The sequence below is a fragment of the Alligator sinensis genome, unplaced genomic scaffold (assembly GCF_000455745.1).
Source record: "Alligator sinensis unplaced genomic scaffold, ASM45574v1 scaffold1216_1, whole genome shotgun sequence".
In the NCBI taxonomy this organism is placed as follows: Eukaryota; Metazoa; Chordata; order Crocodylia; family Alligatoridae; genus Alligator; species Alligator sinensis.
This window is the reverse complement of record NW_005842018.1, coordinates 2333704-2361433: the sequence shown is the minus strand read 5'-3', so window position 1 is coordinate 2361433 and position 27730 is coordinate 2333704. Positions and strand designations below refer to the sequence as shown.

General features: G+C 45.2%; 1 protein-coding gene across 2 annotated transcripts in view; it reads left to right on the top strand.

Moving 5' to 3' along the window:
- The window catches only part of CAMK1D (calcium/calmodulin dependent protein kinase ID), a 262311-nt gene that overhangs the window by 187805 nt on the left and 46776 nt on the right, over positions 1-27730 (top strand). For both annotated transcript variants that reach the window (XM_025202299.1, XM_025202300.1), the window contains exons 4-5: positions 2551-2689; positions 9912-10038. In XM_025202299.1, coding sequence (XP_025058084.1) covers positions 2551-2689; positions 9912-10038 — 266 coding nt within the window. The remainder of the gene's footprint in view (positions 1-2550; positions 2690-9911; positions 10039-27730) is intronic.

Genomic DNA, 27730 nt, shown 5'->3' with positions numbered 1-27730 from the left:
TTGCGTATATCAGTTATGGATTGTGGTGCGTAGACTTTACATCAGGAAGGCAAATGCACGTTACTATTGCATTTTAAAACCCACTGGACTATTGTATAAATCAGATGCAACATTAAATATTTATTGTAATGAATGGCCTATCGTTTATCTCCTGGGCGACTCCCAGCAGTCTCCTGGAGGTTTATGTCTAATTCCTGGAAACTCCAGGACAATCCTGGAGGGTTGGCAACCCTGATGTCAGAGCTCCTCCACATGTCTGCGGCCAGCCTGCCCTCCTCGTGCCTCCTCCTCCCCAAGTCCACTTCCGTGGCAAGCACAGAGCCCTCTGTAGGGAGCACAGAGGACCCTGTGTGGCTGCTCGGGCTACAGACTTCCAACCTGCTGGCAAGAGCTGGAGTGACATCCAGGGCCTATTCCATAGCTCATTGGAGCCAGCAGGAGCCTTTCCGATGGCCTTTGGATCAGGCCGCTAGTGGATTTGAGTTCTGTTGGGTAGAGTCAGTGTAGTTCTGATATTTTAATGCCGTGTTTCTCAACCTTTTAAGTAGCTAGTACCCCCAAACTGCCGAAAATTTTAATAAGTACCCCAGCACTCAATTTTCCAGGGGATTTTATATTTACAGACTAATGTGTTGGAAGAAGGGCTGTGTATATAAGGCCGTGATATGACAGATGTCTGATCTGGTGTGGGTATGGTTGCCACCTTTTACATCAGGGGTGCACAACTCAAGTATGTACCTGGGCTAGGAGTGATGTAGGGCAAAGCTAAGAGGGCTGAACCCAGTGCCGCACAAAGCGATGCACGCCAAATTATTACTGGGGAATTTAAAGGGGCGCACCAATTTTTTTGCCATAGTTTTGAGAGGAGGAAGGGGCGAGAGAGAGAGAGGAAAAGAGGGTGAGAGAGAGAGAGTATCACACCCCCTGCCTGTGTCTTGCGTACCCCCAGTGGTATGCCTACCACAGGTTGAGAAACTATGTTTTAGTGGGTCATTAAGTTCAGTTGTCTAGTCGTCAGCGGGTGGATTGGTCAGTCTAAAATGCCCTTTTTTTCTCCCAAATGTATTTTCATTTTCCAAGTGGAACACGTTAATTTCCAGGAGCAACGTTCTCTTCCATTCAGGCTCCAAACATTTCTTAGGAAGTGACTTCATATTATTATTCACACAGATCATCGCTTGCAGCGGCTGTAACTGAATTACCTAGTGTTCGTATAACGGCAAGCTCCCAGCACATGGACGTTTAATGACTTTAATAAGTTATTATTTTCCCTTTATTGGGTTTGTTTTTAAAGAAGTTTTCACTGTGTTATTTATTATATGTTAAGTGGTTCAGCTTGCAGAAAACATATCGCATTCATTTTATTTTTTAATTTGTTTGCCCGCTAAAATAGAAAATTTTATTTATCCTGGTGGGGCAGTTAAGGTTTTGTGCTGACAGGTTTATGATTTCAATTACTCAGAAAGGTCTTTCCTCTTTTGTTTCACCCAGGGCTCCTTTACAGATTTGTAACGTGCCCCACTCTTTTTCAGATGTGTGTCTGAGCACACTGCTATTTCTGGAAGAGCAGAGGAAAAGTGCAATATAGTAAAAAGAGAATATGGAAATAGTTGAGTTTTACTTTCTTCTTTGAATCATGGAGCCCTTTTCTAGTCTCATCTGATGAATAACTCATTTCATCATCGTTGGTCTTTCATGAATAACTTTGTTCTATTAATGTCAGTCTGAGGTCATACTTATATAACCGTTTTGTTCCTAAGTCTTGATATATGAACACGTATGAGTGGGTAATGTTATGGAGGCCCTGAAAGAATTTCAGATGCCCCCCTCCTCATCCCAGCACAAACTCCTTAGCAGTGTAATGAATTCAGGTGCTGTACATATCAGAAAGAAAAATGCTGTATAAATCCCATACCTGTCCATGTAGAGGAAGAGGAAAAGATCATTATCCTGAGCTACATACCTCTACTGCTTAGGAGTGTCCTATGTGCTAGTGTTTGTGGGAACCTCATAATCTCCTGGGGCCAGCCACCAGCAGGCTATGTCAGACTCAAAACTCAGCGTAGTAAGGCACCATCAGAATAATGAACTTACCCTGCAGGCAGACGACCCAGGAATGACTGAGCGGACCCAGGAAGGCCTGATGAAGGAGAAAGAGCTGTAACTTTCCCATTCTAGCTCTGGTGAACCTTGCCCATGGCTTTTTCCTTGGCCACTGTATTAGACAGATCAGTGAACTAGATGGACAGTTGCTCTGTTACATCTTTTGTTTTTATTTCCTAATTGTTACCTTACTTTTTCAGCCACTTTTTGATGCCTGTAGGGTAAGTTCACTATTAGAAAAAGAAATAACTTGACCATGCTATGGGAAGATCCCAAATCCTAAAATTTATGAGATTCCGCACCCCCCACCCCTGCCGTGTTATCTGTGTTTCCCCTGAGCACTTGGCAGTATATGAACTGAATCTGTCTCAGTACAGCCTTTTATTGACCATCCTTCAGAGAGAGAAATAAAGCGTGTCTTCACATGTATCCCATGATGTTTTCCAGTGTGTCCGGGGGTGAGCTTTTTGACCGCATAGTGGAAAAAGGATTTTACACGGAGAAAGATGCTAGCACTCTGATACGGCAGGTCCTGGATGCTGTATACTATCTGCACAGAATGGGCATCGTGCACAGAGATCTCAAGGTAAGGCTGCTCATTGTCTTCTACCTCCAGAAAGCATTCATGAATGTGGTCCCAGGTACATGAAACCTAAGTGACTTGATTCAGTAGAAGTCAGTGTGTGAATAGGGATTTATCTGGTGAATGAGGCTTTATAATGGAGAAAGGCCTGTATAATCCATATTCTCCTTGATCTGAACAGTTGTGCTGTTTTATTTGGTGTCTTCTCACATTAAGGGCCTGATCCTGCCTTCCCCAGCATGAAAGGGCAGTGGGATTACTGTGCCTGTGATCTAGGGAAAACTGACATCCCTTACCTTAAGAGTATGCCTCTTCTGGACAAAGTCATATCTTTTTCGTGCCGTAAAGTACCTTGTGCATGTATAGCGCTATATTAAATTTTACAGACAATTAATAATTAAGATGGATTAGTTATTTGGAAATGTTTAATGAGTCCCTGTCAGCCCCCCTGTCAAATAATTCAATTTGACCAAAGTTTTTGTAAATGCTTCCTACGCAGACTGTAATTCTTCTGAGGAGCACAATGTAATCATATGATTTTTAGATTATTCTTCATTTCTGGCCATGCCCGTGTGTCTCATCAGATTCTTTCACTCAGTCCATTCAAGTAATAGCATTATTTCTGCATGCTTTTGTCCTTCCAATTTGAATACTGCCACTGAGCTGATAAGCAGATTTGTCTGGGACAGGTATTTCTGCATTTCATGGAGTGTCCAACTAAAGAAAACCAGCGCATATAAACCTTGGGTATCCTGAGTAACAAAATAGCAGGAGTCATGTATTTAATTGACACAACAACAGAGTGTGTGTGTGTGTGTGTGTGTGTGTGTGTGTGTGTGTACATAAAATTGAATGTTTAGGGTATGTACTTGGAATGCCATTACCAGTAGTGTTCAGTGCAATACACTGAAAATACTGTAAGTAAAATGAACAAGAGTAATATATTCCAAAGGTTTGAAAAGTAAGATAGTGTAATATTAAGTGTAGCATTGGGCCCCTTAAATTATTATTTATATAGGATAAAAGTTAAAGACTGCACTGATGTAGTTTGCACAAAATAGAGACTTATAGCAGTGAAAGGACAGTTAATATACTGAGTTAGAGCCCATGCAACAGAAATCCAGCCCCTGGCTCTTTTTCGCATTCTGGATAAATCATTTAATTTTTCTGGGGGCATCTACACGAGACGCTGACTACGCAGTAGCCAAAAAATACAGCACAGTAGCATGTCACAGCACAGACAGTGCTAATACACTACTGTGCAGTATTATTAGGCTACAGTGCAGTAGCATCACTTAAAAGACATTTGCCGGTGCTACTGTGCAGTAACTCCAGTTACCGTGAATTTATTTCGTGCTTGCTAATACAAGTACTAAATAAATGTGTAGCAATGACTGCACAGTAGCGTCCCACGTAGACGTGTCCTCTGTGTCTCGGTTCTACACCTGTATTATGGGAGTAAGAATTCCCAGGGCTGGGCTGATGCTTGGAGTGCATTGCTACTAAACCAATGGATATGTGCATGTGAGCACTTAGATAGAAAGAGAACAACTTCTCCATTTTGAGCTAATCTTTACCTGGCCAGTCAGGGTGTAAGACCCAAACTGTTTTTGAAAGGCTGAAGGATTTATTTGGATATCAGACGATTTTGAGGGAAAGTATTCCTGGTAGGTTCAACTGCCTTTGTCTCCAGCATTGCCTTCCTAGGACACAAAAGCACAGTTTAACGGAAATGAGGCCAAGATGAATCATGCCAGCATTAACTGGTATCAACAGAGAGTTTAATGTTGTTCATTCACCATTTCATTTTTTATTCCAGTCTTGCAAAACAAGCTGGCTTTTATATATTATTGTTGTGAAGATAATATGGATTGTTTTGTCTTAACCTTGCTTAAAACTTGGAGTGCTTAGCACTGTTTATTTTCTCATCTGAGTTTGGCCTTGATTCACAATCCCAGCTGGGGAAAATAAGTAAATACAGACTTGTCCTACAACCTGGTGTGAACAGCCAGAACAGAGAACATTTATAATTTTAAAACTTGGCATCAGAAGATCCAGTTTAACGTAAAAGACTGCAGAGGAGCAGCTCTTTGTCTTACAGGTTCACCCTGCTTTGGATTAGGAGCAATGCATCTTTGGTTTCTGCTGATCATTGGTTCTGAGTTTGCACCTTCAAATATTCATAAACTTTAACAGTTCTACTTACCAGTCTCCAAGCACAGAGTAGGACCATATGTTTCTTCAAATCTTCCTGCTAAGTAATGTCCCTCCACCATAAAACCCTTTACCAGTACTCTGAGTCATCCAGTCCCCTTCTGGGGATAATCAGAGAATACAATCGTAGCAGAATAAAATAGTGGAATAGCAAAAGACATGTTGGATCTTCTAGTCCAAGGCAGGTTTGCTCCTTAAAGCGTGTGACTAGAATAGGATCCTGGCTCCACAAAAACTGATAGCAACATTTACATTGGGGATGTTTGAAACAAGTTGTGGGCCGGGGTGTGGAGAGGCTAGAGGGGAGGAGAAGAGGGCAAGTAACCTGGCATGTGTTGGATAGGGGGTAGTGCAGTGAGCCCGTGGGGCACCCTGTTTGCTGGCCCTGTTTTCTTGCTTAAGACCCACACCCCATCCAATACCTAATTGTCAGAGGAAAGTGCATGTTGTGTACAAGGAAATATGGCAAAGGGGTTCCCCTCAATTTTCTGGGAAGACATTTACTCACTCTCATACATGTAGAATAAACTCCTTCCAGAGGTGGTGCAATCACCTACCCTGGAGGTTTTCAAGAGGAGACTGGACGGTCACCTCGCTGGGGTCACAACCCCAGTTGTCTTTCCTGCCTAGTGCAGGGGGCTGGACCCGATGATCTGCAAGGTCCCTTCCAGCCCCTAACATCTATGAATCTCACTGCCCTCTAAATTTCCAATATCTTTTATTCCATTCTGTCAGTCCCAAGTATGTAGTTACACCTGTCTTGCTCATCAGCATTTTGTGTCACTTCAGTGTACAAATTGGTTGTTTAGTATCTGTTTTACTTAAGCAGCCTTTCCCAAACTAATTTAATTTGTAAGAAATAACAATAGGCTTTTTTTTCTGACATGAAAGCTCTGAGAAGCAGACCCAAGTCATGTTGTTTCAGACGCCACACCAGCTAAGCTGTTAACATTTCTACACTTAGTATTTAAAGGAATGCCTTAGCTGTGATTTTAAAACAAGTTAGGCTTATTAGCAACATGCCAGAATAAAATATGAAATCTGATTAAATGAGTGGTTAGAAAGAGGATTAATTTATAAATTACTTCAGGAGTTTATTTAGGGACATGGCAAAAACAGATCAAATCAGACAGAAAATGCTGTAGCTTCATTTTCCAAATGTTCTTGTGGGGAAAACGCATGTTCTTTTCTTTCCTGTTTGAGAAGTAGTTGTCGATACCATGCCAATGGTTAAAATGTCTCAAAAAAGAGAAAATCTAAAGCCACGGATAGATGTGCTGTGTTGAAGCATGCTAAGTGCCTTTGAAGCACTTCAAACTGCATGTACATATGTACACCGTTAAAGTAGTGCTTGAAAAATGACCTTGTAGTGCTTTCTTTTGAAGCACTCTTTCAAACATCTATGTAGGCCAGCAGTCCTTCAGCATCCCACAGTGGTCGGGGGGAATGGGGCAGGCAACCAGTAAGCGCTCTCCTGTGCGCTCAGCTGTCCCCAGGACCTCCAGAGTTTGAGAAGCATGTTGGGATGCCTGCACTCCAGGGGAGCTCTGCAGCAGCTGGAGAGCAGTGCCTCTGCACGCCTTCATGGCCATTTTGGCATGCACAGCACCTAATTAGAAGTGCTCCAAGATTCAGAGCTCTTTAAGTCTGTCCATATCCTGATATTCTCCAGGTAGGTATTTTTGTTATTATGCCAGCTGTACTGATATGACAAAAATATCAGCGTAGTAAAGCTTGTTGGAGATCTGAGAACTTTTAATATAAATGTAAATTTGGAATGTTTTATCCAAAAATAAAAATACAGCAAAGAAATCCCTGTTTAAAATGATAACGTGTGCAGCATTCATAATAAATTAGGGCAGTTCTAATCATCATTCTTGCAACAGTAGGATGGTACTTAGTGGGCAGATAGGAAAGGCAGATCTTTCCCTGAGTTTCTCATCTAAATGACACAGCAAGAGAGGATAATAAATGAAGGCTGGAGTATGATGGTTACAACTGTCCAGGTCCTGAACAATTCTGTTTGGTTCAGATGCATCTTGGTGAGTTTACACAGGTCTTGCTTGTATTTTGACTCCTGCGTTGCAGATCTCATGGCCTGAGATGTGAAATTGCAGAGTGGTAGAACTGGTTAGGGAAAATTCATGAAAATGTTTTTGAGTTCTTCCCCTGTACCTTTAAAAAAATTTAGAAGTCTGTAAGAAATCAGAATGTTTAAAGTTCAGATGCTCTCTATTAGTACTTGGGCTGGTCAAGAATCAGGGATATGAGAAATTGGAGATTTCCATTTAGTTTTTTAGATTTGAAATTTCATAAATAATTTTAAAGGTTGTACAGTTTCCTTCAAGTCTAGTTGACAGGAGGAATGAAAGGAGAAGTTTGTGATGATGAGGCACAGCAGCTGAAACCTGGATTTATCCTAAAGATGTTCCTTACGTAAAGAAGAATTTCTGGATAATATGGACATATTATGGGGCTTTTGGTGCTCCACTTCCTAATGCAGGGGGCCACATCCAAGGGGAACAGAACAAAATAATCCTGAGAACCGTTGGCAACTGGTACAATGTAGAGCAGGGATGGGCAAAATACAGCCTGCGGGCCAGATGCGGCCCACGAGGCCATTCTATCCAGCCCGCAGGGCCCCTAAAAAGTGTAGAAAATTAATATTTATCTGCCCTTGGTTCCTGTAAAAAATGACAGGAACCAAGGGCAGTAGGACCCAGGGGAAGCCTGGTGCGCTCCCACAACAGCAGGGCCTGCGCGGCCCTGGCCCCCCAGCTGGAAGCCCCAGCCGGGGCTTCTGGCCTGGGAGCATGTGGCCGCCCCACGCTGGAACTGCAGGAAAGAGGGAATAGGGGGAGGGCGGGGGGGACTCTGGGCAGGGAAGGAGTGCAGGGGGGGAAAAGCGGCCCCTCACCCGCCCCGTGCCTGGCACCCTGTGCTGCAGGTGCTCGCAGCCCACCCGGGGCTGTCTGGAGCAGGCAGCAGGGGAAAGACGGGCCCCTCGCTCCCCCCATAGCCGGCCCCCCACACGGGAGCCACTTGCAGCCCGCGTGGGGCTGCCTGTGCCTGTTGCAGACAGCTCCATGTGGGCTGCAAGTGGCTGCAGCAGGGAGCGTTGGCCATGGGGTGGGCGAGGGCCTGCTCTTCCCCGTGCTCAGCACCAGCTTCCTCCCTGCCAGCGAGCAGCAGGTCAGGGCTGTGTGCTGCCCCCTGCCTGTACCTCAGGGCTGGGGGGCACTGGGAGTGAGTGGGCGGGGACCCAGTGGGAGCACGGGGCCCGCATAGGTGTCCCAGGGCCAGTGCCAGCGGGGCCCAGAGCAGGGTGGCAGGAGCGCAGGGTCCCAGGTGGCAGGGGCTCTATGGAGCCAAGCCAGCTCCCCCCTCTCCCTGCTGGTGCAGCCCAGCCCGGCTCCACAGACCCCTGCCAGCCCGCGCCCTGCTTTGGGCCCCACCGGTGCTGGCCCTGGGACATTGATCTCAAGATGGTGACTAGGGGGTGGGGCATCTATCAAGGGGCAGGGCTACCCATGTGGCCTTCGACAGCCTGCCAAAACAGGGTAAGTGGCCCTCCGCCCGAAATAATTGCCCGCCCCTGATGTAGAACAACCCTAGGGTTGCTGTAAGTAGTGCTACCTCAGAACCTCTGGACCTTTTCTGCAATCGTTCCTGTCCCCAGAACCCTACTGAAAGGGAGGTCCATGCAGCTTGGGCAGTTGTCCTCTGCTGCCTTTGGCCGAGTGTCTGTGTTGTTGAAGTAGATTATGTAAAAGTTCATAAACCTTGGAGTGAAACAACGAATGCATCCAGCTTCCTGAGCTGTCTTACAAGCCAGAGTGCCAAATTCAGCCTTAGCCAATGTCATCAACTGCATGGAATTGTGCACCCACTTACACCAATGCTGATTCGGGCCCAAGGAATGTAATGATTCTGAACTGCCCCATCTGTCTCTTATTTCCTGAAAAGCTGTGCTTGCAGTGCACATTGGATTTATAGGAAAAATGTGTTAAATTTATAGTAGGAATTTGCACCCGCTACTTGGCAAAATCTAGTGCAGCGCTATGTCAAAACACTGGATATCTTTAATGGTAAAAATGTAGCAAGTTTTGAGCCTGGACATAGGCAGTATGGAAATGCCCACAGCTCTCGTAGGACTCAGGGGTGCAAACCACCTCCCAGCAGGTGTTGCGCGCTCTACAGTCTCCATGGAATTGGCCTAGAGGTAAAACCTCAAATTATGTTTCCCAGCAGCACGGTATGTTTAGTAGGAGTTTTACTGTACATTAATGCCACATTGGAAACATATGTCTTAAGGATTAGCGAGAATGTCGCCGATCGGTATCTAGAGCTTGGTTCTCTTCTCAAACCAGGTTTAACATCAGTGTAAATCCTTGGAGCTCAGTGAACCAACTCCTGGTTTCTGCCAGAACAAGAAGGCCCCTCGTCCACCATTCTCAATACTGCAGGGTTTTGTTTCTAGTCAGCTGGAACTCAAATGTCCTTGGTGTAACTCTGTTAACTTTAATGGCATTTCCGTGATTCCCATTAAATGTAGTTAAAATTGTTCAACACCTACAGTTTTTTACATTATGTGGAACCTCTCCTGCAACTGTATGAACAGTTTGGAATGTTTTAGACAGGATTTACCCTCGGTACTTGCATATAAATCAGCTTCTCTGTTTTATCACCACAGAATAAGAAAAGCATTATTTTGTTCTTATGTCAGTCCTCTTATATCTCTGGTCAAGAGAAAGAAAAGAGCCATATTTCCTATTTGGAGTGTCAGAAGAAAATGGTAGCCTCCAGGGTGGTATGATCATCATGGAAAGGGGAGGCCTCTTTGGTTGCCTCACAAAGACAGGTTGGCCTTCTTGCAAGGATCTGTAGAAAGATTATTGGGGAAAATGGTTGGGGTTTCTGGGGCACTGAATATAACAAATGGAAAGTGTCAATCAACATTTGTCATTCTTTACTCAGTTTTCTAGTTGTAACTCCTCAATCTCCTTTGCAGCCGGAGAATCTGCTTTACTACAGCCAGGATGAAGAATCCAAAATCATGATCAGTGACTTTGGATTGTCCAAGATGGAGGGTAAAGGAGATGTCATGTCTACAGCATGTGGCACCCCAGGATATGTTGGTAAGTATTATGGGTTATAATTAGTAGCTGTTGTTCTAAGGTACAATACAGAAGCCAAAACAAATAAATGGCAATATGACAAGTGACAATATATAGATTTAGTAGGTCTTAAACTGCAGTTTTCTAAAGTATACTCAATGCTATTCCTTGAGTCTTTTTTTCTTCTCTAGGTCCCAATCCTCTATGGATGATGGGGAAAACAGTGGATGTGAAATACCTTAACTATAGCAGGGCTTTTGATGTTGTCTCCCATAACAGTCTCATTGACAAGATAAGGAAATACAGACTAGGTGGAAGTCCTGTAAGGTGGATACATAAGTGGTTGGACCATCATGCTCTATGAGTAGTCATCAATGGCTCAATGTCTAGTTGGGAGGAGGTGTTGGGGTGGGCAGCGGTGCTGCTGGGAGTGGGGGCTACAGCCCATTTTGGGATGGCTCTAGCCCCCCCAACCCTCCTCCCAGTACCACCACCACCCGCCCCGAGTGCAGCCCAGCCCAGGCCCCTGCCACAAAGAGCCCAGCATAGCCCCAGCCCACAGCAGCAGCCTACCCTTGCCCCACACTGATCTGGGGCACATGCCCTCCATGCCCTCCTGGGAGTGCATGTAGCAGTGGGAACTGCACCCCCCCCACCCTGCCCCCGGACAAGCTGCAGCTCCATCTCGTGCCCTGTCCCACCCCGGCTGTGCAGTGCCTGGCCCAGTCCCAGTGCTGGCCCCACTCCCTCCGTCACCATGGGGGCCTCAATCTGCCCCCCATGCCCCTTCCCTCCCCCTCGCCTCTTCCCCCACAACAGACTTGCCAGCTGGACACTGCTCTCCACGCTGCCCAGCTGCGCTCCTAGCCACCTGTATGCTGCACCCCGGCTGTGCACATGCATGTGGTATTTATTGGCCACATTATCAGCCACATGAGCCAAAAATAGCCGTTTGCCAATACTCTCAGTTTTCCTCATATTGGCACCAATCCGATATGAGATCAGTATATGGGTGCACTTCTACTTCAAGAAGTATTGGACATACTGGAAAGAGTCCAGTGCAGAGAGACAAAAAGTGATTAGGGAAGCTAGACTTATGGGGAAGGGCTGAAAGAGCTAGGGTTATTTAGTCTCAGTAAGAGAAGAATGAGGGGAGATTTGATAACAGTCTTCAAATACCTGAAGGGCAATTACAAAGAAGCTGGAGATAAGCTTTTTCTCTGTGGCTGTGGGGGATAGGACTAGGAGCAATAGCCTCAAGCTTCAGCAGAAGAAATTTAGGTTGGAGATTAGGATGAACTTTCTGACTGTCAGGGTTGTCAAGCATTGGAACAGATTACCTAGCCTGTGAAATCTCCATCCTTGGAAGTTTTCAAGAGCAGGGTATGCAGATACTTGGTTGGGATGGTTTAGTGAGGATGATCCTGCCTTGAGCCAGGGGGCTGAACCAGGTGACCTCACGAGGCCCCTTCCAGCCCTACTTGCTTGTGATCCTGCAGTCATATACTTCTCTGGGATTTTGCACACTTAGGGATTGTGGGTTTTAAGTTTGGTAATTTTATTCTTTCGAAGGCAGACTGCACTTACTGTTGAATTAGAAGAATATGAGTGATATCCTTCTAATCTGTCTGTGTTTCAGTCTCACATGAAACTGAAACACTCTAGCTAAGGTAACATCATTTTAATTATAAAGGATTGGATTTCTCAGATTCTTTCTAATACAAGTCTTAGAAGTAAAATGGATGAGCTGTGTTTATTTGGAGATCTCTGATAAGTCTCTGGTACAACCACATTGAATTATTGACTTGTAGAAATTAGAGATGGAAAAATCCTTTAGGTCTTCCAGTCCTCACAGAAAGTATCAGATTGCTTCCCATTTTATATGCTCTGATGTTTTTCCAGTCCAAATAGTTTCTGCACTAGGCTTCAGTGTTGTACTGCTGCTTGGATCAAAACCCTCCATTTTACCAATGGAGTTAAAAAAGAATAATTAACTGAACACTTAAAGTGCATATAAATTACATTTCCAGGATCCTTTGAACAAACATTATTTAAAAGATTTTGATTCACATTCAGATAAGCTCCTAAAAAGCTATGGCTGTTCCAATAACAAGGTACCAGATCGTTGGCTCTCTGGGGTAGCTTGGTTTAAACCAGCCTGCTTTTGGCTGTGCCTTTCTGCTCTGAAGGAGGAGCACCTGAAGGTTTTCAGTGGTGAAAGGTAGACTGTTGCATATGTTTAAATTAGACAGCCAATTCTAAATTAGACAGCACAGATTTCCTGTAATGCACCTGTTCTAACTTCAGACTTAACTGAAGTAAGATGTGCCTTGTACCCATGCTGTGGCTCTTGGCTGAGGGGAGAATTGTTGCAGGATAATCTTTGCTTTTACTTTTCTGTTTCACAATAAAACCCAAGGAAAAGGCATGTTAAACTCCACCTAGATATCCTTCTTCCTCCTAATCCTCCACTACAATCCATTTTTAGATTGAAAAATGGGGATCAAATGCAAGCTGTAGTGTCACTGGGCTCAGTTCTGCTGATTGTTTTAGTTGCAGCTGCTTACACCAGTCACATTTGTTGCCAGCTCTCATCTGATGTCCTGCACCCTTAAGCCAAATTCCTGCCAGGCCTTGCTGGTCGCACAGATTGGCCTCTGCCTTCTGCACTAAGTTCACTTTAATGTCTTGAGGCTTTGTGTAAGAATGGGGACTGCAGAATTGAGGGTCCAGCTGGAGTACTGCCATCAACTTTAGTGATCATTCAGTCCCTTCGCTGATTTACAAAGATGACCGCACCCTTTCAGACCGCATGCTGCTGTAAGGTGAAAACAAGAATGGCACAGCAGTAGTTCCCGTACTCGCATGCCTTGTTTCTAATTGGTTAGAAACTCACAGGGGAAGTCTCATGACTCTTGCTGACTTACTGCCAGGTCACCTGAATTTACATAGTAAGGGGAAAAAATCCCTCAGATCCCATAGCAAGAAACACAGTACTAACCTGAATAGGACAGAGTGGACCTCTGCAACACTGAGCCAAATACATCCCTGTTGTAAATCCTTTTGAATCCCATTATCTTTATACTGAACAGAATACCTTTGATGTTATCTTGGTAACCTTGGACAGAGGAATAGATTTGTTTTTCTTTTTACCAGTCTGCAACAATCACAGCCTTATAGTGCTTGTTCTGTTGTGAAACTTGAGGTTGGCTGAACTAGGGTACACCCTGCTTCATTTAATCAAGCTGAGCGGAGGACCTTCTTTCGGAAGCCAAACACTGGAACTGAGTAAGAGCTAAGGGAGCACATTTGATCGTTCTTTGTGTAGTCTGCTCAGCTCTGTTTAATTAAAATTTTTTGAGTTCTCCAAGGGCTACTGATCAAAAACAATAAGTCTCTAAGAAACCCAAATGTTAAGGTTATGTTTATTGAACATTTGATGCAGATGAGAATGAAGTGTAATGTAGCATAGAATAATCTGAGGCTGATTCTTCATGTTGCCATTTATAGGAGTCAACTACTGATAGTTTGGAAATAAATATCTTCTGATCACATGATTAAATGCTGTGCCACTTAGTGAGTCCTGATTATTTGTGGCTTGGATGCTGATCCACCACTGGAGAAGTGACTCCATATTTATCATTATCTAGTGACAGCAAGACTTCCTGACCACCCTTTGAGAGGAGGCCAAGGGAGCTCATTACTGAGGAGAGGGTTAGACTTTCTGACTTACCGTAGGAAGGTAATGATGTTCTATATGATATAGCCAATTTGACGGAGATTTGGGGTAAGATTTGATTCCACATATTATGCATTGAAGTGGAGTTAGGTAACTAAGTACTATCCTGTCTACCTCATGCAAATTACTGAAAATCTACTAATGCATCTGCTTATGTAAAAACTTCCATCTTCCCATTAAGACTGGGTCACAGAATAGCAGAGAGGAGGAGGACTCACTCATCTTTTGTATTAAGTTTGTCAAGGATTTGAGCAAGGTGAGTAGTTTCATAGTTTAATAGTTTGTAGGGTCGGAAGGGACCTTGACAGATCATCAAGTCCAACCCCCAGCTGTGGCAGGAAAGAGCACTGGGGTCAAACGACCCCAGCAAGGTGTTCATCCAGCCTCTTCTTAAAGACCCCCAGGGTAGGAGCCAGCACCACTTATCTTGGAAGTTGGTTCCAGATCCTAGCCGCCCTGGCAGTGAAGTAGTGCCTCCTGATATCTAGTCTAAATCTACCCTCTGCCAGCTTGTGACCATTATTTCTAGTCACTCCTGGTAGTGCTCGGGGCACCAGGGACTCCCCCAATGCCTGCTGTTCCCCTCTGACTAGTTTGTAACAGGCCACTAGATCCCCCCTCAGTCTTCTCTTGTGGAGGCTGAACAGGGACAGGTCCCGTAGCCTCTCCTCATAGGACCGTCCCTGCTGCCCCCTTATCATGCAACTGGCCCTCCTTTGAACCCTCTCAATGCTGTCCACATCCCTCCTGAAGCGTGGCGCCCAGAACTGGACGCAGTACTCCAACTGCGGCCTGACCAGTGCCGCATAGAGGGGGAGGATCACCTCCTTGGACCTGCTTGAGATGCATCTGTAGATGCATGACGAGGTACGGTTGGCCTTCCTGACTGCGTCCCTACACTGTCGGCCCATGTTCATTTTGACATCAATAATGACTCCAAAATCCATTTCTGCCTCTGCATTGACAAGAAGGGAGTTCCTCAGCCTGTAGGTCTGCTGCTGGTTCTTCCTCCCCAGGTGCAGCACCTTGCACTTGTCAGTGTTGAAACCCATCCTTTTCTCATCCGCCCACCCCTGTAACCTGTCCATGAACTTAGTTCCTTGATTTCCCTTAATCAAAAAGTTAGGGCGTCTGAAATAAAGGCTTACTTGTTGTGTATGGGAACAGGCATATTGCCTCAACTTGGGACTCCAGTTTTAGTCTGTCATCAAGAATATTTTATTTGATGGGTATTTCCCTTCCATGGGAATCCATTTACAATCAAGAAAGGGGGAACTCAGGAAGCATTCTTCTTTCTGCCCGGCATTGACTTAGGGCTCATATATTTTTTCAGTATCAGAAGATGAGGAAAGCAATGCACAGCCTGCTATTGCCTAATTCTCTACTAGGTTTGTATATGCAAATAGTGCAGTGCTGGCCAGCTGGTAAGGTTGCCAGATATGTTACATCTGCAGCTATTACACAATCCTGGCATCAGTGATGGATATGAGTGAATAGGGCTGATGTCCATTCCCGGCACTTCCTGATGAGTCTCTGGATTGCTTAGGAAAGTTTTCCATTGCTGACAGCCGGGGGTGGTGTTCTGTATCAAAAAGCGAGGGAGTGGCTGGAGTAGGTGACTGGATATCAAGCCTGCTGGGCTCTAGACTTCTCCCTGCCACTGCCTCGCTGCGAGGACCGGGGGAAGACACAGAAGCTCTCTGTTCTCAAATCCTATTACTAGCACTCCGCTCCAGCTGGCTGCCCACTGAACATGTTTGGGTTTTTTCCTCCTGATTTGACCTGGGCAAGCCATACACCAGGAAAAGGCTCAAAATGTGTGGCTATCCAAACTGAACTTAGCTTTATAAATTGGTTAGTAGGAATGACAGACTAAGACAGATTAAAATGGTCTAACTGAAAGGCACTTTGTGAGCTAACTTCTGCCAGGTTCCCTTAGCAAAGCTATGATCAGTGGCAAACTGTGATTAACAAGTGGATTTTTCTCCCCCTATGTATTTAAAAAAGGACTTCTTGTTGTCCTTAATCTGGGTAGCTAGTCCCAGTTCCATCTCCGCCTTGGCCTTCCTGACCGCCCCCCTGCAGCCCCAAGCAACCGAGGTATAGTCCTCCCTGGTGATGGCCCCTCCCTTCCATTGGGTGTACGCCTCCGTTTTAGCTAGGAGACGTTCCCATATGCCTTTGGTGAGCCATGGGGGCTTTTGCGCCCTCTTGCCCCCTTTGACCCTTTTTGGGATTTACTCCCTTTGGACAAGGAGGATTGTCTCCTTAAGGAACGACCACTCTTCTTGGACACCCGACTCCCCTCCCCTCAGGGACCTCAGTACTTCCCCAACTATTCTTTTTACTTCATTGAAATCTGCCCTCCTGAAGTCCAGGGCTGCTGCTTTGCTGCAGGCTTTTACCACCTTGTGCTGGATGGTGAATTCCAGTAGGTGATGATCGCTGTCGCCCAGGTGGTCGAGCACTTGGAGCCCCCACATGAGGTCGTCGCCTGTGGCCAGCACCAGGTCCAACAAGGTGTCTCCCCTGGTGGGGCTGTGCACCTCCTGAGTTAGATGGAGGTCCTGTATCTCGGCTCAGAACCTACGTGAGCGGTCAGACCTGGCCGACTGCTCTTCCCAGCAGATGTCTGGAAAGTTCAGGTCACCCATGATGACCATGTCTTTTGACCTAACTACCTCTGTGAGCTGACTTAAGAATTCCCGGTCTAGCTCTTCCTCTTGGTTGGGTGGCCTGTATTAGACCCCCACCGTTAAGTCCCTTTCCCCTCGATTCCCTTGTATTCTAACCCAGAGCACTTCAGTGTGCCCCTCATCTGACCTTGTGCTACTAGATGAGGATGTGTATTCCTCCTTGATGTAGAGCGCTACACCTCCACCTTTCCTCCCCGTCCTGTCCCTCCTATACAGCCTGTAGCCCAGTCGTGCGTTGGGTCCCACCATGTTTCTGTGAGCCCCACTATAACTGGCTTGGGGTCAGCTAGCAGGAGGGTAAGTTCCTCCTGCTTGTTCCCCATACTACGAGCATTTGTGTAGAGGCATTTGAGGCCTCCTGAAGATGTGTGCGCTTGCCCCCTAATCTCAGTACTACCCGAGCCCCTGTTGCTTACCTGGGTATTTGTTCTGCTCGTCGTCAGTCTAGGCTGGGCTGTTCTTGTGGGTGTCTCTTGGTTTATTGGTTCAAGGCTTCGTCCACCTTCATCTTCCCCGTCCCCCGACAAGCCTAGTTTAAAGCCTGCCAGAGGGCTTTAAAGAGTAGAATTGCCAGAGGGCTTTAAAGAGTAGAATTGCTCTTAGGCACCTACATCTGCTTACACACCCAACAAGTGAAATAGAATATGGCCCTTCATGTCTAGGTGTTTGCTTTCTACAGTGGGCTTCTTACCTCTCAATATCTCTATATTTGTTTTTTCAGTCAGATAGATTGACACTTTAATTTACTGAATTTTATTCATTCAAACACCTCTTGTCAAGTTTGTACCCCTCTGCCTTAATCACACAAGTCTTGTATGCTCAACTCATTAATTTTCAACTAACAAATAGCTCCCCACTCTAATCTGAACGCTCAGTATCCCCCATCACACTTGGATATAAACCTCAGAATGGAAAGTCTGGAAATTTAGGTTCTTATTTCTGACTTCACCCAAAACTTCCTTTGTGTCTCTGGGTAAGTCATGTGACCACTCTGCGCTTCCACCTGCTAATCTGTAAAATGGGGATATTTTGTGCTAACCACATAGGGGGATCACAAGGATTATTTTGTGACAGGTTTAAAGACGTCTAGTGATACTTAGGTGGAAAGTGCAGTAGGGATAAGTACAGACAGTCAAAAAACTGGAGGGTGAATTAATTCAATCTTCACAGGTCGGTGTAGACTGCATAGATTGAACTGATAAGCAAGTGAGCAGACATTCATTTTTGATTCCTGAATTGCAGCCACATGGCTTCAATGGCCCAAGTGAGACGCTTGGGGGGAGGGGGGGCACTAGAACATGCCTCCCTGCTTGGCTAGAGCAGACAAGGCTAGCCTGGCCACCCTACAAGGGGGAGTTGTGGGGGAGGTGCAAAGCATCTTGGGATGCTGGGGGACTGTGAGTTAACTTGACTGTGGAGGGTATCTAGGACAGAAGTTCAATAAACCGATTTAACCTAAATCAGTTAAGTCTGAGACTGCATCCATCCAGGTTTATCTTATACTGGTTTCAGGCATTTTGAAAGTAGTTTTGGTGCTCTGAACTTTCTGATCGCTTTTACCAGTTTGTTTGTAATTTCTGACCCTAGCCTAGATGTGCAAAGCTGTTGGTTGTTTATTAACTAGGCATGGCACCAAAGTTTTATTGGTGTAGGAACGCTGTGGTGTGAGCTGGCACAGCGAACTAGCACAACATGAAAAACTTGACAACGATGCAGTTGTAGCATAGTAGAGTTTTGTTCTGTTTTTTTAGCTTTTAAATAGCAGCTAGCTCTTCTTTAGCATTGTCTTTTTCATAATTCGTTGCCCAGACAACATCTTCCCAGTGCAGTAAAATTTTGCTGTCAGCCACTGTGATTGTGCCCACAAATAGGGCCTTTCAAGTGTTACACCTGATTACCCATCTTCTCCATATTCTTTCTGCAATTTATCTGCTTCAAACAGCTTTCCTGGCTCTTGGTGTCACCAGGATTTTCAGGAATTTCCTAATGGCCTCAAATAAATGTTACTTTCCTTCTCCCAACAGCTCACAATGAATATGTGTTTAAATGTGTGTCAAGGGAGATACTGCAGCATAGTGAAGACAGGCCTGGATGGGGTGTCCAGTGATCTACCAACTCTTCGGCAAGACTCTTTTCCCTTCTTGTGCCTCTGTCTCCCAGCTATGGAATAAGGTCAATGCCGCTGATATCCTCTAAAAAATAGAGATTTCTTGATGAAAAAGTGCTGTACAAGGCATTAGAATTTCTTCTGATCTTAGAGGGGCAAATATTTGGCAGGCAGGGAAGGGGTGATATCTTTTTTCAACCAGCTGTGCAGTTGTGAGAGGTCATAGACAAGCTTTCAGGCACAAGGTACCATTCCTCAGGTCTGAGAAAGAAGCAGACACAGCTTAAGCTAAGTAGCAGATAGAACGAGGGCCTGGGTAAAACTCCGTCTGCAAAGAAAACATTGACAAGAGAATACAAAATAAAAATTTAAAAAATTCATACACCAGCATACAGCAGAAGCCACTGAACTGAAGGCAAATCAGAAGAGCAGCAGTTTTATGAGCAACTCCTGCTTAAATCTGGTAGATTGAGCCCTAAAAATGTCAGCTTTCCGGCACAATGGAAACGGATAATTTGTTCAGTCTTTCTCATCTAATTCTATTCTGATTAGGTTCTTATCTTACACCGTTGACTGAATGCCGCAAATATATAATTTCACTGCAGTCTGTTGTGGAGAAAAGATTAATATCTCTACCTGCTAGTTCCCCTTTGTGTACTGTTGTGTTAGCCCACTTAAAGATTTCTAGTAGACTGGAGAGGTAGTTTTCCTGCCTCTGTTTCTGCAAAATCACCTGGTGCTGAATTAAATGTCATCGGTCTGCAGCTCCCAGGATCATTCCTAAGGTCTTTTTTAAAGACTAGTCCTACAACCATTTCCCTTGTAGTTGCTGTCTTTAATGAAAATTGCCCATTTTTATGAAGTCAGGTTCTTTAGCTCCTGGGGAACACTTGAGTGAATTCCACTGGGAACAGAACTAAGGGCTGATGTGCATGAGGTTACTAATGTCCCGTGACTTAACATTATTATTTATATTATGGCTGCTTGAGACCAACCCAGTTGCTAGATGCTGTTCAAACTTTGTGGCCTTTTCTTTGCTTGGGGGAAAAAAAAACTGTGTTTTTCGCTCAGGGCATCATACACAAGCTATATGCTAGAAAAGATAAGGAAGATGATAGTTTTGATTCAAGTGAGCATGCTAAACTAGCCACATAAGCACCACCATAATCTTTAACTTAACTTTCATTAGTAAATGATAATTTCCAAACCTGATAGTTCACAAGAGCGATGAATGCCCTCAACCTCTGCTGACTTCAATGAGCGGAGGAACCATGCGACTTACAACATCGTACCCCCTGGTCATTGGAACAGGCACGGGGCTGGTTTCCCTTAGACACGAAAGAGTGCTGGGATCAGATACACTAAGCCAGGGGTAGGCAATCCCTGGCACGGGTGCCAGAGTGTGGCGCTTGAAGACATTTTACTTGGCATGCATGCCTTTGGGTGGATGGCAAGGAAGGGGCCATGTGGCCACAACAAGGATCAAGTCTTTCATAGCTCCCCCACCATCCACCCCAGGCACCCCAACATGTTACAAGTTGAAGTCGGGGGTGTTTTTGGCACTCTGCACAAAACCGTTGCTGACCCTGCACTAAACCCTTGTTCAGAAATTGTTCTAGGTAAGGGTTTTGGGAAACATCGCTGTTTTCCTTTTGAAATGAACATTATTACTTAACCAGTTACAATGCATCTAAAATGTTCTGCGAGTCCCTCAGCCCTAGGAAGGTAGTACATTAGCACATTAACTAGACTTTTAAATCAGCACCACAAATACAATCAATATCAGCACTTCAGAGAAGGCCTCTTTCTGGCAGAAGCCCTGTCAGAGATATTGTCTCTGTGATAAGAAGGTGACTATGTTTCATAGTTTCATAGTTTTAGGGTCAGAAGGGACCTAATAGATCTTCTAGCCCGACCCCCCGCCAGGGCGGGAGAACAACAAAAAAAAACCTTAAAAACAAAAACGGGACTCAAATGAGTCCAGCCAGGTAGGTATCCAGCCTCTTCTTAAAGATCCCCAGGGTAGGGGCCAGCACCACCTCCCTTGGAAGTTGGTTCCAGCTCCTAGCCGCCCTAACTGTGAAGTAGTTTTTTCGGATGTCCAATCTGTACCTCCTCTCCATCAACTTGTGCCCATTACTCCTTGTTATGCCAGCGGGGGATAGGGGAAACAGCGTCTCCCCCAAACCCTTCTGGTTCCCCCTAGTGAGTTTATAGACGGTCACCAGGTCCCCCCTCAGCCTTCTCTTGTGGAGGCTGAATAGGTTCAAGTCCCGCAGTCTCTCACTGTAGGGTCTGCCCTGTTGTCCCCAGATCATGCGGGTGGCCCTCCTTTGGACCCTCTCCATGTTGTCCACATCCCTCCTGAAATGGGGCGCACAGAACTGGACACAATACTCCAGCTGCGGCCTGACCAGCGTCGCATAGAGGGGGAGGATCACCTCCCTGGCTCTACTCGAGATGCACCTGTGGATGCACGACAAGGTCCGGTTAGCCCTGCCAACCATGACCTCACATTGTCGGCCCATGTTCATCTTGGAGTCAATAATGACACCAAGATCCCTTTCCGCCTCCGTGCTCTCAAGTAGGGAGTTCCCCATCGTATAAGTGTGCTGCTGGTTCCTACTACCCAAGTGCAGCACCCTGCACTTGTCCGTATTGAAACACATCCTGTTCCTGTTTGCCCACCCCTGTAACCTATCCAGATCCTTCTGCAATCTCTCTCTCCCTGCTAGCGTGCTCACCTCCCCCCAAATTTTGGTGTCATCAGCGAATTTAAACAGGTTGCTTTCCACCCCAACATCAAGATCGCTGATGAAGAAATTGAACAGCGCAGGCCCCAGGACCGAGCCCTGGGGGACTCCACTACCCACCTCCCCCCAAGTCGAGTATGATCCATCCACCACCACCCTCTGAGTGCGACCCTTCAGCCAATCTGCAATCCATCTGACTGTGTAGGCATCTATGCCACAGTCGCCTAGTTTATTAATTAGGATGGGGTGAGAGACGGTGTCAAAGGCCTTGCTGAAGTCCAGAAAGACTACATCCACCGCGACACCTGCGTCCATGGCCTTTGTGACCTGATCATAAAAGGCAATCAGGTTGGTCTGACATGATCTCCCCCTAATAAATCCATGCTGATTGCCCCTGAGCATCATTTCTGATGCCGGCCCATCACAAATGTGCTCCTTGATGATCTTCTCAAAGAGTTTCCCCAGGATTGAGGTAAGACTGACGGGCCTATAGTTGCCCGGGTCCTCCCTTTTCCCTTTCTTGAAGATGGGGACCACATTAGCTACCTTCCAATCATCTGGCACCTGGCCCAAACACCACGATCGCTCGTAGAGCCGTGCCAGGGGCCCTGCAATAACCCCAGCTAGCTCCCTCAGCACCCTGGGGTGGAGAGCATCCGGACCCGCTGACTTGAACGTGTCCAGCCCCTCCAGAAGCTCTCTAACCCGGTCCTCCCCAACCTGAGGTCTGAAGGCGATCCCCTCACGTCCGGCTTCTATCACAGCAGGGAAGTCCCGGTCCCTGCACAAGAAAAGAAAAAACTCAACTCAACTCAAATCAGTTAGGGCCCTTTTGTCAAGATATCTTTTTATATTTTCACTTTTTAAAGGAGGATTCTCATGATGCATTCTATTCAATTGAAAATTACATTATTGTGGCCCAGGCCAGCTATTACATTCTTGTGATGAGTCAATATAGGGCTTAGGCCTGCCGGGTGCTGGGATGTTTGTCTGGGATATTACAAAGCACGTGCTTTGTAATATCTGCATGTGCTTTGTAATATTTGTAATATTGAGCATGCGCTCAACTTTATGCATACGAGTACAGTACACCTTGACGTTCTGGTGTGGTACGCTTTGGACATCCAGCACAATTTTGAAGGTGTTAAATTGCATTAATACTAGTCAGTAAGTGGTGTGTCAAGTTGAGTTAGCTAACATCATTTTGAAAGAAAATACACCCTTTTCTCTGATTCCATGGGAGTAAAGTTTTCAAGGGTACCTGCCTCAGGGCCAGATTTTTTAAAATGTCTACTGATTTTTAACATTACATTTACCATTCTTCTGTAAATCAGGCCTCTTTAAGGCACCTCAGTTTGGGACCAAACAACCAAAACATCCAGCATCACAAGTCACTTGAAGATTTTGAATGAAGAAGGCCCTTATGCACTTAGGAGGCCAAGCCTCACTCACATTCAATGAGAGCTGGTCTCATATGGGCTCAATTCACTTTTGAAAATGGGATTAAGGCTCATAAATTATGCAGGCAGGTTTGCAAAATTAATTTTAAATGGTAGGCACTCTCTAAGGCAGTGCCTCTCAGCTCTTCCTTATTACAGGACAGACTTTAGGTCCACCGCTCTTATCCTTTTGCAGCTACAACAGCAGTGCTAACTCATGCGACTGTTCAAGGGAATCTACTATATTAATTTGGTTAACTTTCTTGGCTTAGGATCCAATTCAGCTACTGCTGAAGTCTGTGGAAAATTTCCTTTTGTGGGAGTTGGGTTGGACCCTTTTCTGTATGTGTTTTTTCCCCTTCATGTTAAGTCTTTGTCTTACATTTCCAAAAGGACTTTTCACCACATCTCTGCTTTGCCAGAAATTCAGTGGCGATCCCAGCTCATGTCAAAGCTGTAAGTTTTTCTTAGCCCTGCAGAGGCTGTTGGACCAAGAAATTAAAGTAAACAGTAGATTTCCGTGTTTGCTTTTGAGTTACTCAGTATCTCTGTGAGCCAAGGGCTGGAAAATCCTGGTAAGTCTTTGAAATAGCCTTATTAGCAGCTAGCACCCCCAGGAGTTGTTTAGACAGTAACATGAGTAATAAAGTAAAAGCAGAGCTTGTGAGGGGCATTCATCAGAGCCTTTTCAGACAGCATAGCTGATGAGAGCTCCCCAGCTGCATCACGGTTTGACAGAATAGGGGCTGTTTGTGTGCTGTCATGGCTGGAGACACAAATTCCATGTCACTGACTTCGAGCTTTCTTTGTAATGCCAGATCGGAAAGAGCCAAGGGCTGGAAAGTACCAGCGGGGGTGCGCCGTGCATTAGGAACACTGTTGTGCTCAATGCACTGCTGTATGGAGCAAATCCTCAGCCTACGGACATGGGCTGGGTGCTGAAGGGAGGGATGGCAGAGTTGAAGAAAGAGGCATGCACCCCATCAGCCTATTGATCAGCTGTTGCATGAATGCCATTTTGGTCCAATGGCTGAAGCAGCTTCACATGCCTTTCTGCAGTGATCTCTCAGGGTTTGGGCACTGACTGCCTCTCCCTTGGTTCATCCAGGCCCTGCTTACTCCCACCCTGTCTTGTCCCAAATGATGGGCTTAATCCATTTCTGCTTAATGGGCAGCACATTCCACATGCAGCTCAAATTCTCAGGGTCTCTCTAGTCTCATCCCCTAACTCTTGATTGCATTGTCCATCATCACACTATAACAATTCCTCTATGTACCTGGAGCCTTGCCTACGTTGCAGAATCTCATCATGGCTCCTCAGAAAGGTTCACACACGGAATTAGTCACCAGTCACACCCCTAAGTCTGGCATAACAGCAGGCGCAGGCCAATCCAGCATCCTCTGGTAGCTGACTCGTACAAGTACATGTGTCTGGTGTAGCCCAGCCCCTACATCAAGCTCCCAATATTGAGATCTTTCTTATTCTCACACACGAGTCGGACTCTCCAACTTCCCATTTTGGTGCTCTTCTGGGGAGTTCATCACAAGCTGCATCATTTGTGCGAGGGTGGCATGCCCGTGGCACTGCAGTTCGTTAGAAGTCACGTGAAATAGGAATAAAAATGGCATTCTTAATCCCCACCATTCAAGAAAAATGGCCAGCAGGTGGTACAATACTGGGAGCAAATAAGGGCTACGTTTGGCTGTCAGGGCAGTGGGAAGAACAAGTGACGTCTTGTCAACACATTCTAATAATTTACTTTGTACAATATGTTAAGTAGGTTTAAATTTTCAGAGCAGTTCTCATATGTTAAGCTCTTTACGAGAACATGAACTGCTACTGTTCTTTGGCATTCAGTTATTGCATATTTTGGAAGCTTCTTAGCAGACTTAGTTGTTGAGTAGAGAGTAGGCCAGCTCACTTTGAAGGGCTGCAGCAACTTTTCTTATTCTAAGCTTTTCCTAAAAACCTCTTTGCAGGGGAATCCTTCCAGTTTTCTTTTCTGACTTTTCTTTTTTGTGAATTGTAAAAGCAACTCAGAAGTCAGACCAGGAAGTCAAAAGTTCTGTTTATCCAAAGAACAGGTGAGGCTGAAGCTCACATCCACCTTCACAGCGTGTCCAAATCGTGACTACTTACAGGAGAAGGAAGGCTGGATTGTGATCTCAGACTTTTTTTTTACTTCTTTAGCATCATCTCTTGAAACAACTTGCTACAGTCTCAGTAAGTGCTGTGTCTTGCAGTCCTTTAGGGGCTATACAACTTTACGCTCCACTTGCAAATGAAATGAGATCACAAGTTCATTTTTCATCAGTCCACCAAGCCCCCTGCATATGGGATAGCAGAGATGGCCAGGCACAAAACAAATGTAGCAGATCTGCTGCAACTATAACACTGATTCATCCAGTGTTAAGAGTGGAGCTGTTTTGCTGCATGTGTATCATTTTCAGCTTGTACTCGCATAACAATTAGAAGATAACAGGTGCTTCCCGTTTGAAAGGAAAGGGCTCCAAATGTACATATGTTCATACCCATTGTAAGTCCTGTGTATACACTAGGCAAATAGTTCTCAACCTTTTTAGGTTACCTTTCAGAAAATACCAGCTTTTAACTTTGACTCTTTTTTTTGACTATGGAAGAAATAAGAGAAATTCTTCTGTGAAGATGCTATAAATTCCTATGTTTAACTTATGAATCATTTGTAGGTATTTGTACCCAGTGGTACCCTGTGTCATCCTAAAAAGGATCTTATGGCACTAGGCACTTCACATAAAGTAGTAGAGGTTTTCTTTTGGATCATGAGGCATCTTTTCATTCTCTTTGTGTACAGCATGTACTGCACTGGAATCCTGGTCCATGAATGAAGTGCCAAGGGGCATTGCAATCCTTAGGAACATATGGGATTCTCCATCACTTGCAGTCTTTAAGTCAAACCTGTGTGTCTTGCTGTGTTTCTGCTGACACCAAAGTTATAGTCTTGGTGTAGAAAGTGAGTGATGTTCCTTGGTTCTTGTTACGCAGGAGATCAAACTAGACAATCATGATTGTGTCTTCTGGCTTTAAAATCTGTGAGCCTGCGAGCACAATTTATTAATAGCAATGAGTATCTGCTGCAGAGAGCTTACACTATAACTGGAGACAAGGGTAGGAAAGTCCCATGTCAGGGGAATGTATTGGGGAGAGAGGCTGACAAGGATCATGAGTTTGCTTTGGTAGCTCAGCCGTCATCGTATTGCTGTTCTCTTTACAGGATGTTTTGTTTTGTGGCAATAGGAATATGAGTAGGGTTGATTTTTTGCTTGTGTGGTGACTTTCCTTATGGAGGGAAAGGAGAAAGTACAGAGGAGATGAGAATCAGAAGGCATGAATTTCTGACGGTGGTATCTTTTATTGGACCAACTATGTAGCTGGGATGAAATTAGCCAAGTTTTTAATGTAAGACATTCTTCCTTGTGGATGCTAATGTAAGACAGTCTCTGCTCAGAAGAAAGAAAGTGTTGCATTCAAAAGCTTGGCTAACTTTATCTCATCTACATAGTCAGTCCAATAAGAGAGATCACCCTAAGAAATCCTTGTCTTTTGCATAATTTCTGGACCATCGTGGCTACAACATCACTCTTACACTAGAGTTTCAGTAGGGGAAGAGAAGGCTACGGGGGTAGGAAGGGTCTTTGGACTTAGAAGAGCTCTTCGGTTCCTTGCTCTCTAGATGACAGAAGAAGTGAGAGAGAAGGGGAGATGAAAGGAAACAGTGGCAAAGGCAGTTCCATGTTGTAGCGAGCTAAATGTGAGGAACAGATGAATTGAGGGGGACAACGGCCACCCAGTCAAACAACAGGTATGAATAAAACCATCTCTAAGATGGGGTCTGGGTCTGGGTGACACCTTCCTTCTTCCTATTCTACTTCTGCAAAGGCAAGGACTGTTCTGGGTGATGGAGTTTGCTCCTCTCACTGTTACTGGGGCAACCCAATGTCCTCACTGATTCCAGGGAGTGGTATGGAAAAGGGAGCCACGGTCCCGCCTGTGCTTCCTGGTGCCAGCACACATCAGAAAATACCAACTTCCCATCACTGTGGAAACCAGTTCCCTTGTGGGTTTGCTGGAAGTTAGTGGGCCATCTGCTGCATTCTGTACTACAGGATTAGACCAACAGAAAAAGGAATACATTTTTATCCACTAGTTAATTCACTCTCCCTTGCACCATTTTCATCTCTTTCTCCTCGGCCACCTGCTTTATTTTATTGCACAGAACAACTGGTCTTCTCTCTTTAACCACAGCTCCTGCTTTCCTCCCTGCTACTTGGCACACCCATTTCTAAGATCCTTCTCAGACTTTGTTCTTCAGGTTCACCTCAACTTCTTTCAGGACTTCATTGCCCCTGTAGTTCAGGAGGTTGATTGCTATACATCTGCTTTGCCCAGGAGGAGACAGAAGGCCTATTGGTGAAATCACTAGCTTAGGACTTAAAAGATCTGTTCACTTCCTTGCTCTCTGCATGATCTGGGGCTAGTCACCTAGGCCCTATAGAGTACAGGGGGAAAATTAGGTGACTTAGAATAGGATTCACTACATCCAGCCTACTGAATGGAGAGATGTCTAAATTATCCTTGGGTGGATGCATCTACACAAGATGTTTACTGTGCAGTTGAATAATTAGCTATGAAATAAATGTCTTGGTGTCTATACATGTGCCCCTATTAGGCTGGAGTAAGCTAATTTATTCTGCAGCAGAGTAGTACTTATAAATACAAGTAGTATCTTGCTGCAGAGTAAAAAACCACCACAACACCACATGTGTAGATGCTGGAGGGGCTGGCTAGGGCATTAACGCTGTGTGTGGACTAAAGTTACTCCCAAGTTAGTCCACACATACAGTGTTACTGCACAGTAAGGCATCTATACATGTGTTACTGTACAGTAACTAGTTGGGCATAAATTTGATACCTTCATGATGTAGTTATCAAATTTACACTC